The sequence below is a fragment of the Lontra canadensis genome, unplaced genomic scaffold (assembly GCF_010015895.1).
Source record: "Lontra canadensis isolate GAN:19392208 unplaced genomic scaffold, GSC_riverotter_1.0 scaffold163, whole genome shotgun sequence".
NCBI lineage: Eukaryota > Metazoa > Chordata > Mammalia > Carnivora > Mustelidae > Lontra > Lontra canadensis.
The window spans coordinates 961,856-977,747 of record NW_022631157.1 but is presented as its reverse complement, the minus strand read 5'-3'; the positions used below and the strand labels follow the sequence as shown (position 1 = coordinate 977,747).

The window sequence follows — 15,892 nt, the reverse complement described above, 5'->3', positions numbered from 1 at the left end:
TCTGAGGAGCGGCGGGTGGTCCCTGCAGGCTAAGCCCTATGTTCAGTCCCCTTGGCAGAAAGGGAGGGTCCTGGGCCTTCCCAAGCTCCCAGACCAGGCCTACACCCCATCTGCCTCCCAGCCACACGTCCACCCCGCCAATCAACTCCATCTCAGCCCCACGCCACCAGCTGTTCATTCCACATGGGAGGCGATCTCCGGGGCCCTCCCCCTCTGTCCTACTTTCCACCTTTCCTTACACCGGGTCCCACCCTCCCTGCTCCACGGAAGTCAGCCTGATACTCCACGGGTCTCCACCAACTAACCGGATGTGTCTCGACAGGGGGCTCTGCTCTTTCCTAGGGTCTTTCAGAGAAAGAAAACAGGTATTTGTTGGCACGTAAGTTCAGGGTCATTGTGGTCACTGAATGTGTTTGGAACATTTTGGAGTCTCTGGAATTGGGGAGGTTCTGGGTGAGGACAGAGGGGCAGGGAGCATGGGCTCGCTTTGATGTTCCCCACAAACCCCACATGGGTGGGAGAAAGCACGCCGGGCTCGGGCCTCCGGGGCGGGCCTCTGTGATGCACGAAGAGTGGTAACAGGTGAGCCCAGCAAATAGCCTCACGCTTCTGAGACGGGCCAGGGTCCGGGCCACAAGGCCAAATGACAAGGCTGGCTTATCAGAACCCTGTGTCCCAGTGGGAGGAGGTGGCAGGTGTGGTGTCAGGAGAAGTGACTCAAGCTGACCCATTTGTGTTGTTTCACTGGGGGTCTTGGCGTTTGGGGTCCGGGTGTGGTGGGGAGAGTGACTCAGCATGTGGGCTTCTACCAGCCCCTGGGCCAGCGCAGGGGGGCCGGTCCTGTGTCCACATGATGCCAACCCATCCTGCTACCTCCACCAAGAATCCAGCGCCTCGGGAACCAGGCTGTGGCTCTGAGCCTCGTCCTCGGACCAGCAGCCCCTGGGAGCTTGTCAGGAAGGCAGAATCCCAGGCCTTGCTGCAGGCCTCCTGAATCAATTTGCCTTCTGGCAAGATCCCAGGGGGCTTATGTGCATCTCAGAGGCGAGAGGCGCTGGCCTAGGTGACCATGATCTTGACCACATTGTTCGGATGCAGAGCTGGAGCACTGGTGGCCGGGATACTTCTTTCTCCCCTGTCACCCCATCTACATAGGGAAGAAGTGGGCCAGGGAGCCAGTGAATTATAGGCCAAACCCAAGCTGGGAGCCCAATTTTCCCAAACCCCTCACTTAGCTTCTGGCTGAGTTCCTTCCTTATTCTAAGAGAAGGAAACATGGCTCAGCCCCTTAAGAAGTCTTCCCCATGGAAGATATATGTCCTTCACTCACTGCCAAGTCTTTGACACAAGGTCCAACCTCACCTGCTTTGAAACCCAGGTGCCAAATTATTATTGGCCCAACTCTCAGGAAACAGGAAGCCCCAGAGCCAAACATGGCAACTTACTACGAGGGGATTGTTGGTCAAGGCTTTCCTGAGGAGCTGGCATCACAGGCAGTATGAGGTGCACCGCGTGGTTGGTGCGCCACGTGGGAGGTGTGCCCCGTATGTGGTGAGCCCCATGTGAGGTGAGCCCATGTGACTGGAGCCCCTGTGAGGTGAGCCCCCTGTGAGGTTAGCGCCCTGAGTGAGGTGAGCCCTGTGTGAGGTGAGACCTTGTAGTTGCGCCCCATGTGTAGTGAGCACATGTGAGGGGTGCCCCCTGTGAGATGAGGCCCCTGTGAGGTTACCGCCCTGTGAGGTGAGCCCTGTGGAATGTGAGCCCCCTGTGATTTGAGCCCTGTGTGAGGTAAACCCATGTGAGGTGAGCCCACAGTGAGGGGTGCCCCATGTGAGGTGAGCCCCGTGTGTGGTGAGCCCTGTGTGAGGGGTGCCCCCTGCGAGGTTAGTGCCCTGAGAGGTGAGCCCCGTGTGAGATTAGCGCTGGGTGGGTGAGCCCCGTGTGGGGTGAGCCCCGTGTGAGGTGAGCCCCCTGTGAGGTGAGCCCCGTGTGAGGGGTGCCCTGTTTGTAGTGAGCCCCCTGTGAGGTGTGCCCCGTGTGTGAGGGGCACTCCCTGTGACGTTAGCCCCATGTGAGGTGAACCCGTGTGAGGTCTCCTGTGTGAGGTGACACCTTGTAGGTGCACGCCACGTGTCTAGAGCCTGTGTGAGGTGTGCCTCATGTGTAGTGAGTCCATGTGAGGTGATCCCACATGAGGTGAGCCACATTTGAGGTGAGTCCCCTGTGATTTGAGTCCTGTGTGAGGTGAGCTCTGTGAGAGGTGAGCCCCATGTGTGGTGAGCCCCGTGTGAGGTGTACCCCATGTGAGGTGACCCCCCCGTGAGGTGAACCCCCTGTGAGGTGCTCCTGTATGAGGTGAGCCCCATGTGTGGTGAGCCCATGTGGGGTGAGCTCCATGTGAAGTGTACCCCCTATGAGGTGCACCCCCTGTGAGATGAGCCCCTTGTGAGGAGTGCCCCATGTATGGTGAGTCCCGTGTGGGGTGAGGCCCGTGTGAGGTGAGCCCCATGTGGGGGCGCCCCGTGTGTGGTGAGCCCGTGTGGGGTGAGACCCGTGTGAGGGGCACCCCTCAGGGGCGCCTGGTGTGAGGGGTAAGCCCCTGTGTGAGGTGCACCCCGTGTGAGGTGAGCCCCGTGTGGGGGCACCCGTGTGAGATGAGCCCCATGTCAGGTGAGCCCCGAGTGAGGTCTCCCATGAGAAGTGAGACCTTGTAGGTGTGCCCCATATGTGGTTCACCTGTGTGAGATGAGCCCCTTGTGTGGTGACCCCTGTGCGTGGTAAGCCCGTGTGAAGGGTGCACCTGTGAGGTGCTACCATGTGAGTTTAGTCCCTTGTGAGGTTAGTTCCTTGTGAGGTGAGCCCCGTGTGAGGTGAGCCCTGAGGTCCCCTGTGAGCGGTGAGACTCTGTAGGTGTGCCCCATGTGTTGTGCACCCGTGTGAGGTGAGCCCCGTGTGAGGGGTGCCCCCATGAGTGAGCCCCATGTGAGTTTAGCCCCATGTGAGGGGCACCCCATGTGGTGAGCCCCATGTTGTGAGGTAAGCCCCATGTGTGGTGAGCCCCGTGTGTGGTGAGCCCCGTGTGTGGTAAGCCCCGTGTGAGGGGCATCCCCTGTGAGGTTAGTGTCCTGTGAGGTGATCCCCATGTGAGGGGCGCCCCATGTGGTGAGCCCCATGTGAGGTGAGTCCCGTGTGAGAAGCACCCCCTATGAGGTGAGCCCCGTGTCAGGTGAGCCCCAAATGAGGTGTGCCCCCGTGATGTGCGCCCCAAGTGAGGTGAGCCCTGTATGAGGGGCACCCCATGAGGTGAGCCCCCTGTGAGGTGAGCCCCATGGGAGGTGCGCCCCATGTGAGGTCTCCCATGTGAGGTCTCCCATGTGAGGTCAGACCTAATAGGTGCGCCCCATGTGTTGAGAGCCCGTGTGAGTTTCGCCCCATGTGTGGTGAGCCCGTGTGAGGTGAGCCCCATGTGAGGTGAGCCCCAAGTGAGGTCTCCCATGAGAGGTGAGACCTTGTAGGTGTGCCCCATGTGTGGTGAGCCTGTGTGAGATGAGCGCTTGTGAGGTTAGCCCTTTGTGAGGTGAGCCACATGTGAGGTGCGCCCCATGTGAGATGAGGCCCGTGTGTGGTGAGCCCTGTATGAGGTCTTCCCTGTGAGTTTAGACCTTGTAGGTGCACCCCTTGTGTCCAGAGTCCATGTGTGGTGAGCCCAGTGTGTGGTGAGTCTCATGTGAGGTAAACTCGTTTGAGGCAAACCTGTGTGAGGCACAGCCCAGGCCCCATAGGCAAGCCTGGTTTCCTTAACCTCCACTACAGGTCTGCAGGTCTGCACAAAACTCCGCAGGCTGCCCCACTCCTGGTGGCTATTTTAGAGAAGCAGTGTGGCCAAGCTAGTATGTCCCTCTGTGGAGGATTTGGGTCCAGGTTGTGCCACCCACCAGTCCCCAACTCTGTAGAACGGAGTTGCTTTCCCTACAAAACACTCCCACACACATACAATGTGGTTAAAATAAAATGCATTTCATATAAATATCTCCATCAAGGAGTCATACGGGGAAGTCCCAAGTGGCCCTTGAGAGAAGACTTGGGGTTCGTTTTTTTTAAATACAGAGTTATAAATAACTGTACACGGGGCCCCTAAATACAGTGTAGCACGACAGCGCTCCCTGCTGGTCACTCCAAGTGGTGTAGTCAGAGGAAGGTTCTCACCCTTCTCGCCCACCAGCTGAGGGGCCTGGCACTGCGGATTTAGTCTTCAAGGGACCGGGGAAAGCCCAACTCTCCATTATCCAGGAAGGGTGGGCTCAAGGGAGATAAGAGGTTCTACTCAGTCCAGGCTGCTACTCAGTAGCAGGTCAAGTATGAGGCTTGGTGGAGAACGAGCTGTGAGGCTCGGCGATATAATTTCCTTCCATCTCCCCAGGCCCTGTGACCGCAGATAATCGAGAGTTGGCTCCACCAGTAAGTTCTGTGGCAGCAACTTCAACTTCTCCCGTGGGCTGCTGGAACTCTGGGATCGCTGGGTTGCCTTGCTGCCCCATCTTTTTTCACCTCGTAAGTGAACACAGCACCAAAGATATCTTCATGATAGCGCTTCTGGCTCTTTAAGGGAAAGCAGAACCAGGGTGTCAGCTCTGCTGGTCCAGCCACCTCTCATTCATCAGGTCCAGGCAGGACGAGCCCCTGGGCCTCCCCCAGCTTCCCTGTCCCATGTACACTCATGAGCCAACTGCCTTCACAACTGTCACGCTGAGAGTGTACCTGAGTGCCAACAGACTAACTCCCATCAGCACCCAGCCTGCCGTGAACCGCCCGAACAGCTCCCCAAGCCTGCTTCGTATCTGTCCCCCAAAACGCTCTAAGACAGGGGGCTCTGAGAGAAATACGTTTGGCAAATGCCACATACTTTCTCCTTGTCTTGAGGAGTCACGTTGGATGGTAGTGTGTTAGAGGCTCTGAGGAGTCTTGTTATCAAGCAACGTGTTGCCTTTGTGTAACCAAGCAATCAGACCAGAAGGGACAGGCAGGCCTTCTAAGAGCCCACCGAGCTCAGACCTCCAGCCACTGCCAGGGTTCCTTTGGGTTTCAGGACTCTCCTGGTCCTTGTGCCCCCCTGCCTGTGCCCTTGAGCTGTATCCCTAGCCCACCCACCGGCTGCCCTACCTTCAGCTGGAAGAAATAGTCCTCCACCTGCTCCTCACTCAGGCTCAGCTCAGCAGCCACCAAGCCCTTCAGCGTACGGGCCACATCCCGGGCCATACGCACGTCCCCACAGACGTAAAGGTGGCCATGCTCCTTGTGGAGCACACGGAGCACCTCGCTGGCCAGCTGCTGCCGCAGGAGGTCTTGAACATAGACCTGAAACCAGAGGAGATGGGGAGATGGTGGGTCCAGATCCCTGCTGCCAGGGGTGAAGCCCAAAGTCAGGCCTGCTGGCTAGGAGGAGGCAGTGAGGGGCACGACCGGCTGGAGGGTGAGGACCCTCCCAGCCAGGACCTTGCCCCGGGATCAGGCTCAGGATAAGGAGGGGCACTGGCATCCCGCCCAGCTCAGGCCTAGGGTTGGTGCTCCAAAGAGGAACGTTGGCCATGCACTGCCCTCAAGGAGCTGACCGTTCAGTGAGGCTCCTGCATCGACAATGGATTCACCATGCTTCAAAGAGGCATCAGTCAAGCCGCTTCCCCTGCCCGGGGCTCTGAGGCCCCGCCTGTAGACACCCCAGAACCGGAGCCCCTCTGTGTAGACCATCCACAGAACCTCCAGTGTAATTCAGAGCAGGACACAGAACACCGGGGTCCCCGGTTACACAAAAGTCTAGGAGCCTCTGCTCTCGTTCCGCATGAGATGCCCCACAATCCCAGCACTGACACAAAACACTGGGCCTGGGAGGAGCCCAGATGGAACAAATTCACAAGGCCTGAGGCGAGGGTCTGTCCCAGCTCCCCAGGGCAGCAGGGACCATCAGCGGGGGGCGTGGTGTTTAAGCATAAAGCCAGCCTGGCCCACGTCATCCCATCATCCCATCATCCCGGGCAGGTGTGTATCCCAGGGGAGGGCTTTTAGCCAGTTGGGCACGGGGACTAACCCACCATGTGATCCTGGTTAGTCCTCAGTGTGTCGGGCCCGTCTCTCCTCCCAGCAGTGAGTGCACTGCTCTGACGAGTGTGTAACTGCCTCCGGTTCAGAGCTCAGATGAAGGCTCAGAGAGCAAGCGGCTTGTGGGGAACAAGGCCGCCCCCGAGTCTGCGCTGTAGTGCCCCACCCACGGCCTGGGCAGCCGCCGCATTTACCTTGGGCTGGCCAGGCAGACGAGAATAGGCTGTGTGCACCTCGTGCAGCACCCCATTCTGGGCCATCTCCAACATTTCCTCTCGATACAGGTGGTCCTCATCTGGGCGGCGGCACCCAAACACCAGGGTCATGCGGCCGGCCTGGAGCCCTGTTAAGACCCAGCTGGATGCAGTTACCAGGGTGGCCACCAGGGGGCGGGCCATGGCTCAAGGCCCATTCAGCCGGAAAGTCAACTTGAATTATCATTTCATGCCCACAAGTCTCCTGTCCCCTCTTCACAGATGAGGAAACCGAGGCCCAGGGCATTCAGATCACTTGTCCACACAGGCTGAGGCAAATGGGAGAGTGGGCCAGGGAGGTCCCGGGAGACGCCAGGACACCTGGTGTCCACTCCCTGCCTGTTGGGAACCCCCTGGCTGTACCTTTGTGCTTGGTGTCATATAGCCGCTGCTGCCAGAAACCACGGAAGGGGGCGATGCCTGTGCCAGGTCCGATGAGGATGCAAGGATGGGAGGGGTCCTCGGGGAGCTGGAAGTTGCCAGCACTAAAGGGAACAGATGGAGAGGCTCAGTCCTCAGACACCCAGGGATGGATGCACATGCTGGACAGGGGCTGGGGAGCTGAGGGTACAGCAGAGCTGGTGGGGGGTGGTAGTGTGGTAGGAGTGGAGAAGACAACCAGCTCAAATTTGATTTTCCAAGTCCTGGAGGCCGCTTCATTTCCCCTGTCCAGGCACACCCTCACCTCGTCCTGGCCTTCTGAAAAAAGGCTGAACCTCACTGTACTCTGGGCCCCCCTACACTGTGTCCTCTCTGTCCCTATTGGAGACCTGGCCATGCTCTATTGCCACAGGATAGAATGGAGAGGCCCAGTGTGACTCCAATGCCTTCATCAAGGGCCCAGATCCCTCCCTTTCAAACCAGAGCTCCCAGGAGCCAGTGGTGCCACAATGGACAGAGTGGAAGGGGTGCTTGCCTTCTCACGAAGCAGGGTACTCGGTCTTGGGGCTTCAGGCTGCTGAGCCACGTGCTACAGACACCATGGTGCAAGGGACCTTGGCCATCTGCAAGGACAACACAGACTTGACCAACATCGCCCTCTACCCCCCCCACACCCCCAGGGGTGAATTGTCCCAGAGGCTCCCCCCGGACCAATGAGCCTCCTGGGAGTGTCCGCTCAGGCACTCTATGGGCTTTAGGGAGGGGGCAATTCTCCCGGTTCTGCAGTCCACCCTCTGTGCAGCCCAAGCTGCATGTCGAGAGCATGCCAGCCTCTCCTTCTGCCCCTCCAGGAACAGTCTCAGAGAAGGAACATGTACAAGATCACTCAAGTAGCAGTAAAATCAGATGACAGCTCAATTTCCCCGACTCCTACTCCCATGCTCCTTCCAAGAGTTCCCCCAGGGACCTTTCCAGCCCACCACTCAGCTCCGACGGCAGCAACCCAAAGCGGCCTGTAGGGTGGCCACGGTCACCGTGCCATCATCTTCACGAGATAAAGCCCTTGCTGGCAGGAACTCTTGAGTGACGGACAGCCTCCTAAGCGTTCTGGTCTGCTCTGACACCTCTGCCTCCCTAAAGGCCCCTCCCGGGCCTGGGGGAATCCCCGCTTTCTCCGGGTTACCTCCCTTTCCCAAGGGCCCAGCATTTAAATCTATCCCAACCAACCTGAGAAGAAGTCCCTTTGTCTCTCTGAATGGGATCTGGCTCTCACAAGATGTGCCCACCGCCCCTCTGTCTGAGCACTGAGACTCGACCTGGCGGATGTTCTCCAGCAGGCAGAGTCTCTGCCCAGTGTTTCGAAACTGCAAGAGTGTGCTGTTCACCCAGCTTTGCCAACCCACGCAATGCTCAGTTACAGAGGGCAGGGCAGGGCAAGGGCACGGTTCAACCGCTGCAGGAGCCAAGTCCAAGGAGACAAGGTTTTGGATCTCCCAGTCTCTGTTAGCCCATGCCCTATCCTCTGCCCTCAGAGCATCCTATGCTTCTTCGCACCCATATCATGACAACCATCTATTTTGATGAGTCTCTCTTCGCTGCCGCCTCTAGACAGGAAGCTCCATGAGGGCAGAAGCTACATGCCCCGTGTTTCCACGCCCACCACTGTGGCAACAGAGAGATATGAAACAAACCATTATCGAGTGAGTGAGCAATCAAGACCTCATCAGCCCCGCACCCAGGACAGACGATCAGGAATACTAAGAATCGCTGGGTTCCCACTAAGTACTGGGTGCTTTTTCCATGGGGTCTCATTACATTGTCCCAGCAGTAGCGAGACCGCAGAGTGAAGCAGGGTGGACCCAGCAGTCAGAATGTGTGGGTTTGAATCCCGGTTCTCTGCTTGCTCACAGTGCAACCTCTTTGTGCCTCAGTTTCCTCACCTATAAAATGCAAACAGTACCCATCTCATGTACTTACCACTAATACATACATAAAGAGGGTTTGCTTGGTGCCTGGTTTCTAGCAATCTCTGCCGCATACCGTACCTGCTACGGCTATTAACTCTCTGGGAAGTGGGTATTTAACTGACGAGCAGACCACACAGCCCAGAGCTGCTGAACCACCGCACTGTCAGGAGCAGAGCTGGACTCTGGTCCAAAGCCTCTGCCCAGCCTTACCTCGGGTGCGGTACGTGAGCACAGCCACGGTGAGGTGGACCTCCATGGGTGTGCAGTCCCTGGAGGAGCTGATGGAGTAGTACCGGGGTTTCAGAATCGGGAGCTGGGAGAGCAGGAAGCCAGCAGACACCCGCAGGGACGGGAACTCCTGCAGCACCTCCAGGAATGTGGGGCTGTTGGTGAACTTCCACTTGTTGTATTCTGAGGACTGAAAGCCAAGGGCAATGTGAGTGACTCGGGGCCTCTGCTCACACGGAGGCAGGAGGCTGTCACAATCCCACATTTGTTTATTCACTCCTTCGTTTCCTCAGTGGATACTTCCAAGCACCAGGCGCTGTCCAGGGTGCTGGAGAGAAGATAGTGCCTTTCCTGGAGGCACTCAGGTCAGTGAAAGCATTTCTCTGATTCGTGTGCTTAGAACTCCACCATCAGCCACTGGGGATCAGGAGTCAAATCTTTATTATAATCTAATTTTGGACAGGGCTTTGGAATCATAAAGACCTGGGTTCCATCTTGACTGGGTGCCCCTGCTTGTTGTGGGATCTTGTCCCAACCACTTAACCTTTGTGACATGAGGATAGCATCACCTCTCTCATGGGAACATTGTGAGAATGAAATAAGAACATGTGTGCTGAGTTAGTACACTACAGACACAGGATAATGGCTGGAATCAAGATAATTAGTGAGAAAAACAATGGCAATAGTGCCATCTTGTGCCTTTTACAAAGGTATGGGCCCAGAAAGTTGCAAGTGAGTTAATGCAACCTCTCATGTCCACTTCTCCATTCATCCTCACCATCCATCCTCCAACACTTCCCGAGTTCCAGGCTGATGCCAGGTTTGAGGAACATACAAAGACAAGACGCAGTGGCTCTCCTTTTCTAGCTAATTTCTAACAAAGTATCCTTTGGTAACTTCCTGAAGATGCTCAGAGAAGTTCAGTTCACTCAACACAACTGTGTCCTAGAGATAGGATGGGAGAAGATGCTGACTTCCCACCAGCTTTTGACAAGTCTCACTTTGGGAAGCTGGGTCAGATTCCCCCTTGGCAGTTAAAGGCCAGCTCTGGGTTCTGGCTCCCCGTGATTCTGGGACCCTGCCCTTCCCTCACCCACTGGCCCAACCTTTACCTGGCACAGGATCTCCAGCCTCTGCCTCTCAGCTTCTTCTGTGGCCAGCTGGGCCAGCTTTCGGAGCAGCAGCTGGGTTGGGGGGGTGGTGATGTCCAGGAAGTAGGTGAGGGCCTGGCTGAGTGAGCATGGGGGCAGCCGCTTGTCTCTGACCCAGTAGCTTCCTGGACAGGGAAAAGGAGGAGTCAGAATGGCAAAAGGGCCCCAGTTAGGTTTCCTGAAGGGTGATGAGACCTCTGGAGACACACTCCATCCTACAGCTGCAGGGGAGACACTGAATTTCTGGTCCCAGGAACTGCAAAAGTGTTCACGTGCCCAATTCACATGCAGGAAAGTGGAGCCCAGAGTCACGGCTGCCAGGGAAGGCTGACCAACAGCCCTGCAAAGGGCACCCAAGATGACATGATCCTGAAAAGTCAAGTCTGCACCAGAGTTCAGTGTCTCTCTGGTTCAGACCTGAACTTCAGCAAAATATACATAGGTGAACTATAGACTCACAATGACTAAATTCTCTAAAGACTGATGTATACCCCAGAGGCCAGTTATGTTCATTTAGAGAAAAGCCCTGGACTACCATCCCCTGGGGCTATACCAAGAAGTACTGAGTGAGCAGCAAGTCAGCCCAAAGTGTCAAGTCCCAAGGAGTCCCAAGAGGCTGTAGGCAGGGTAGTCACAGTGCTGACCCTGGAGCCAGCAGATGGGTTTGAACTCTGGCTCCTCACCATTAGCTAAGTGATTAAACCCTCTGAGCCTTGGGTTCTAGCTCTGTAATATGGATGTGATAACAAAACTTGTCTCACTAGGTTTGTATGAGCACTGAACAGAATGGTGTATGTATAATAGTACAGCATCTGGCATATACCTGCTCAACAAATATTAGGTAAAAATATCAGTATTACGTTATTTCATTCAGACCCAAGGCCTGAATGTGCCACATCAGTTTTCCTACAATCACAAGGACATCTCTGTCTTCTTGCTCATATTTCTCCTGGACAGTGGGAGACAATACCACCCTTTGCTTCTCTGACCCCCACTTTCCTATTGTGGCCACTCTCTTTAGGGGTACACATTCTTTAGAGGCAAGACTACCATTAAGGCCAGAGAGCTATTCCTATGGGCTGGGAGGCTCGTGATGGTTGATTTCTTTAGCTTATCTCTCCTAGTACCTGTTGCCCCTGTGCTGTGCTCCCCACATAGACGAGGCCTCACCATAGCATGGGAAGCGGGCGCTCCAGGTCCTCCCTAGGACAGTGTCTTCTCCCAGGTGAAAATGGAGAGAGGAGTCTCACTCTCCTGGTCACCCACAGTCTGCCCCTGCCCACAGGCCAAGTGAGGGGACAAATGAGACCTCGGTGGGTAAGCAGTAGAAGATTAGAATACCGTCAGCATGCAAGTGGGTTACACACTTTGGGATCCAAGGAGACTCTCGGGGCATATTAAACCCCCTCTCTGAGCTTCTGGACAAATGTTTCCAAGCCTGTAGGAAAAAAGGAGTGTTTCCACACTCCATTCCTGTGTTTATCTGGTGCCAGGAACTGTGGTCAAGACTGCTCTTTTGGTCTTTACTACAATCTCATGAGGAAGGATCTCTTATCTCCATTTATTATCTCCATAGAGACACAGAAATAGAGATTTCTTATCTCCATTTATCTCTTTGTCTCCATAGAGACAAAGAAAGCCTAGAGAGGTTGACACGCAGGCCCAAGGTCATGTAGCTAGTAAGCGATGGCTCAGGGACTTGAACTTCCAAGGCTCAGCCTTTTTGCAATGTTCCCACATTTTTCCATCATGTCATCAGGCAAACTGCACACACATGTTTATTGTGGGGCCTGAAGAGTCAAGGCATAGAAAATGCTGGTAATTACTCAAATAATGCCAGTTGCTACTGAGATGATGATGATGATGAAGAAGAAGATTATTCTCGCCTATCTGCCTCTTGTAGGAGGTAGTGAGCTTTCTGAGTGTGGACACTGAGTCTCATTCATTTTAGTAGCCCAGGACCTGCCTAGCATATAGATGCAATCAACTGGTTAAAATTTTGATGCAAAGGGTCGCCTGGGTGGCTCAGTTGGTTGGACGACTGCCTTCAGCTCAGGTCATGATCCTGGAGTCCCGGGATCGAGTCCCACATCGGGCTCCCAGCTCCATGGGGAGTCTGCTTCTCCCTCTGACCTTCTCCTCGCTCATGCTCTCTCTCACTGTCTTGCTCTCAGATAAATAAATAAAATCTTTAAAAAAAAATTTTGATGCAAAAACAAGTGAATCCATCCATTAACAAAGAAGTGGCTGCGTGAGCAAAAGAATGGAGAGAGACTCAGCCTCTGGGATTGGGCAGAGAGCTCCAAAGAAGTATCCCTTCTGTTCCAAAGCTGCATTAGTGTGGGCTTGGCTGGCCCACCCACTCAGCAGGAAGGGCAGGGTTAGGTGCCCACAGCCCAGGTGCAGGACCAACCCATCAGCAGAGTTGGGGGGCTGCTGGGGGGGGATGCTGGGGCCACTGTATAAAAGTCTCACCGCTCTCGCTGAGGGTCTCCAGGTGCACAGGCTGGTGGGGCGCAGGGCTGTCTACGACTTGCTCCAAAATGCCTTGCACCAGGGCCGGCTGGTTGCTCGGGCAAATCCCGAGGTGCTCTCCAGGCAGGTAGCTCAGCCCGTGGCTGTCCTCACAGGAGAGCTCCACCAGGAGGGTGGTGCGGCTGGAGAAGGGAAAAAGAAGCCTCTGGTGACGCCACCAGGATTTCCTCCAGTGCTCCCTGACGGGTGGGCCAGTTTCCCCAGGAAATGGGCCCTCTTTCATTTTCCTGCTCAGCTCGGTGAGCACAGGCGGGGTTGGGTTGCCGGCATCCCCTGGAGCTGGGTGCTCAAGAGGGCCTGGGGTCTACCAGGTCTGGGGCTTCTCTGTGGGGAGAGGGTGGGCAGCCCCTTCTTGACCGGGCTTGACTATACACCCTCTGCCTAAAGAAAGCATCCCCTCACCCAGGAGATCTGTGGGCATTAGGACAAACCCTTCCTTGTCCCCAGCCCAAATCTGGCTCTTATTAGAACAAAGCCCAGTTTTCCTAACAAATGGTGGAAGATAGCGCAGATGAACAAAAGCTTCAGGGAATCCATAACACCTGTTTTTCCTGACAGGGAAACGTCCTTCTCTGCCAAAAATTTTCCTGAAAGTTCTTAAGACAGAGTCAAATGGCTTGAGTTCCTCTTGCCCTCCACCTTTGGTGAAAGGGTTTAGTGACAAAGGACCCGTGGTAAAACAGGTGCCTAGTTCTCAAGCTGGAAAACCGGCCCACGGTTAATGGAGGCCAGAGCTAAAGGCACCGGAGGTCACAGGGGTTACTGGCCAAGCTTGTCCTACTGGTCCTACCCATGGCATTGTGGCTAATGCCAGGGCACACTTCTCTCCTTTCAAAGATGGACTCACTCTGGTCTTTCTTCCATTATATTAAACCTATGTAATGTCACCCGAGCAGCCCTGTAGTCTCCCCTACCTGGACTGGGGACTCTGTAGATTCCGCTGTGATTTGAGCCGCAGGGTGAACACGTTCTTGGCGTGCATACTGCTGAGGGCTGTGGGGAACAGAGAGGATGATGTGGCACAGTGGCTCTTTAGCATTGGCTGGGGGGCGGGGAGGCTCCCAGGTCTAAGTCAGTTACGCCTAGACACTACCCCTGGGGCATCCCACTGTGACGGGGGTGGGGTTTTCTTCTTCTCTTTCCCTGCCATGTTTCTGAATCACAAATAAAGATGCTTGTTCAGACAAGGGTGTTTGTGCTGTTGCTAGGTGTGGGGGAGGGGATGCATGAGGTGCCCAAATAGGTGCATTTCTAGGCCATCCCCATGGCCTGGCACCTGCGGGAGAGCATAGTTGACATTGGGGCTATCCTCAACATGCAGAAACTGACAGACTACTGCATTCGAGGTATAAGAAAAGAGGAATCAAGGGGGCCCAGCATCTAGAAGCTACCATCGAGAGTTCACGGCCGTCAGCCTGCTCAAATCCCAACCAGGCCACATGCTAGCAACCTGCTTCACCTCCCTGAACTTTAGCTTCTTTATGCCACCCCCACCCCTGCTTTTTTTTAATGTAATCTCTGCACCCAACATGGGGCTCGAACTCACGACCCAGAGATCAAGAGTTGGATGCCCTTATCAACTAAGCCAGCCAGGCACCCTGGTCCTTGGGCCCTTCTTGCAAGATGAATGTCAGGACTCACTCAGCGTGGGCAGGCAAGGAGCCCAGCACAGTGCCTGGCACACAGGAGGCCCTCGCTCCATGCTGGCTCCCCTTTCCTTTCCACCACCTGCCTGGGGCTTCCTCCTGAAACAGCCTTCGGAAACGAAGCAAGCTCTCCAGCCTCACCCCCCAGCAGTCTCTCAGGTCCAACAAGAGACCAAGGCTTGGCAGCCTGAAGCCAGCTGCTGTTCAGAGAGTCCTGTGATCTCCTTGATCACCAACTCCGGGTGCAGATCCCCCCACCCTGGCAGGCAGGGCAATGAGCCCCATGCTGGGCGACGCAGCAGGTACCTTTGTTGAGGTCCAGAGGCCGCAAGTCCTGCACAAGCCGGTAGTGCTGTGGGTCCCAGGTCATACTGCAGGTGTAGTGCTTAGGGATCTGAATCCCATGTTTGCCTCGCACATCGAATGCCTCGCAGGCTGCCTGCAAGAAGGTGGAGTGGACCGGTGTTAACCATGGTCGCCGTCATCTTCAATGACATCATCGCCAACAACGGGGCCATCACTTTGTAGGTGCTTACAGATCGGTTAAGTGCTTCCGATCATTACTCAGCACATGGATTAGATCGGACCACTGCGAGGACTCAGAGAGGTGACCAGGCTTGGCACACAGTCGCTACCGCTCTCCAAGTGGATGCTAATACTGCACTAGTTAATATCTCACTTTACCCACGTGCCCACCCCCTGAGAGTGGGTGACTCCCATGCTCCTGGTGTGGAGTCACGTGGAGGCAGTGAGGGCCTGGGAACAAGGTCAGCCCCGACTCAAGCTGGTGCTCTAAGTACCATGGCTGGCTAAAATGCTCTGCTTACACGAGGAGCTGTGTTTTTAAGATTTATTTACTTATTTGAGAGAGAGCAAGTGCAGGGAGGGAGTAAGGGAGGGACGGAGAGAATCCCAAGAAGATTCCCTAATGAGCACATAGGGCACCTGGGTAGCTCAGTGGGTTAAAGCCTCTGCCTTTGGCTCAGGTCATGATCCCAGGTGCTGGGATCAAGCCCCGAATCGGGCTCTCTGCTCAGCGGGGAGCCTGCTTCCTCCTCTCTCTCTCTCTCCCTGCCTCTCTGCCTACTTGTGATCTCTATCTGTCAAATAAATAAATAAAATCTTAAAAAAAAAAAAGATTCCCTACTGAGCACAGAGTACAACACGGGGCTTGATCTCATGACCCTGAGATCATGACCTTAGCTGACACCAAGAGTCGGACATCTAACCAACAGAGTCACCCAGGCACCCCAGTGATGTCAGGGGTGTCAGGGATGTCAGGCCACGGGCAGCAAAGCCTTGCTAAGATTCTGACACAGGTCTGAAAGACTCCACTGCATGGTCTCTGTCCCCAGGCTCTCTGTGGCTGGGAGACTAAAATAAGGCTAATTCATCAAGAGGTGGTCTGGATAATTAGAGGGGGAAAGATCTTAAACCGAAGCTCCCAGAGGACGGGAAGTGTCTCAGCCTTCTTTTCCCACCCAGAGACACATGCTTCAAGTGGAGTTCTTGGGGGGCTGAGGGAAGGCAGCAGGGACCTGAGCCCTCGGGCCACACCTGTAGGACCAGGCAGGGGTCATGCCACCCAGGCAACCCGACACAGATGTCCTGGGCAGGAGGGGGCTGTGGCCTCCCTG

General features: G+C 55.4%; 1 protein-coding gene across 2 annotated transcripts in view; it reads right to left on the bottom strand.

Moving 5' to 3' along the window:
• Positions 1–3,996: 3,996 nt before the first annotated feature.
• NOS2 (nitric oxide synthase 2) overlaps positions 3,997–15,892 on the bottom strand; it is a 33,549-nt gene continuing 21,653 nt past the window's right edge. The window contains exons 17-26 of one of the 2 annotated variants that reach the window (XM_032845440.1): positions 14,562–14,694; positions 13,524–13,602; positions 12,550–12,731; positions 10,036–10,199; positions 8,906–9,113; positions 7,264–7,351; positions 6,711–6,832; positions 6,288–6,436; positions 5,161–5,355; positions 3,997–4,599 (exon numbers count right to left, since the gene is read on the bottom strand). In XM_032845440.1, the coding sequence (XP_032701331.1) occupies positions 4,480–4,599; positions 5,161–5,355; positions 6,288–6,436; positions 6,711–6,832; positions 7,264–7,351; positions 8,906–9,113; positions 10,036–10,199; positions 12,550–12,731; positions 13,524–13,602; positions 14,562–14,694 (1,440 nt within the window). In that variant the 3' untranslated portion in view covers positions 3,997–4,479. The remainder of the gene's footprint in view (positions 4,600–5,160; positions 5,356–6,287; positions 6,437–6,710; positions 6,833–7,263; positions 7,352–8,905; positions 9,114–10,035; positions 10,200–12,549; positions 12,732–13,523; positions 13,603–14,561; positions 14,695–15,892) is intronic. The other variant, XM_032845441.1, reaches the window with a different exon arrangement.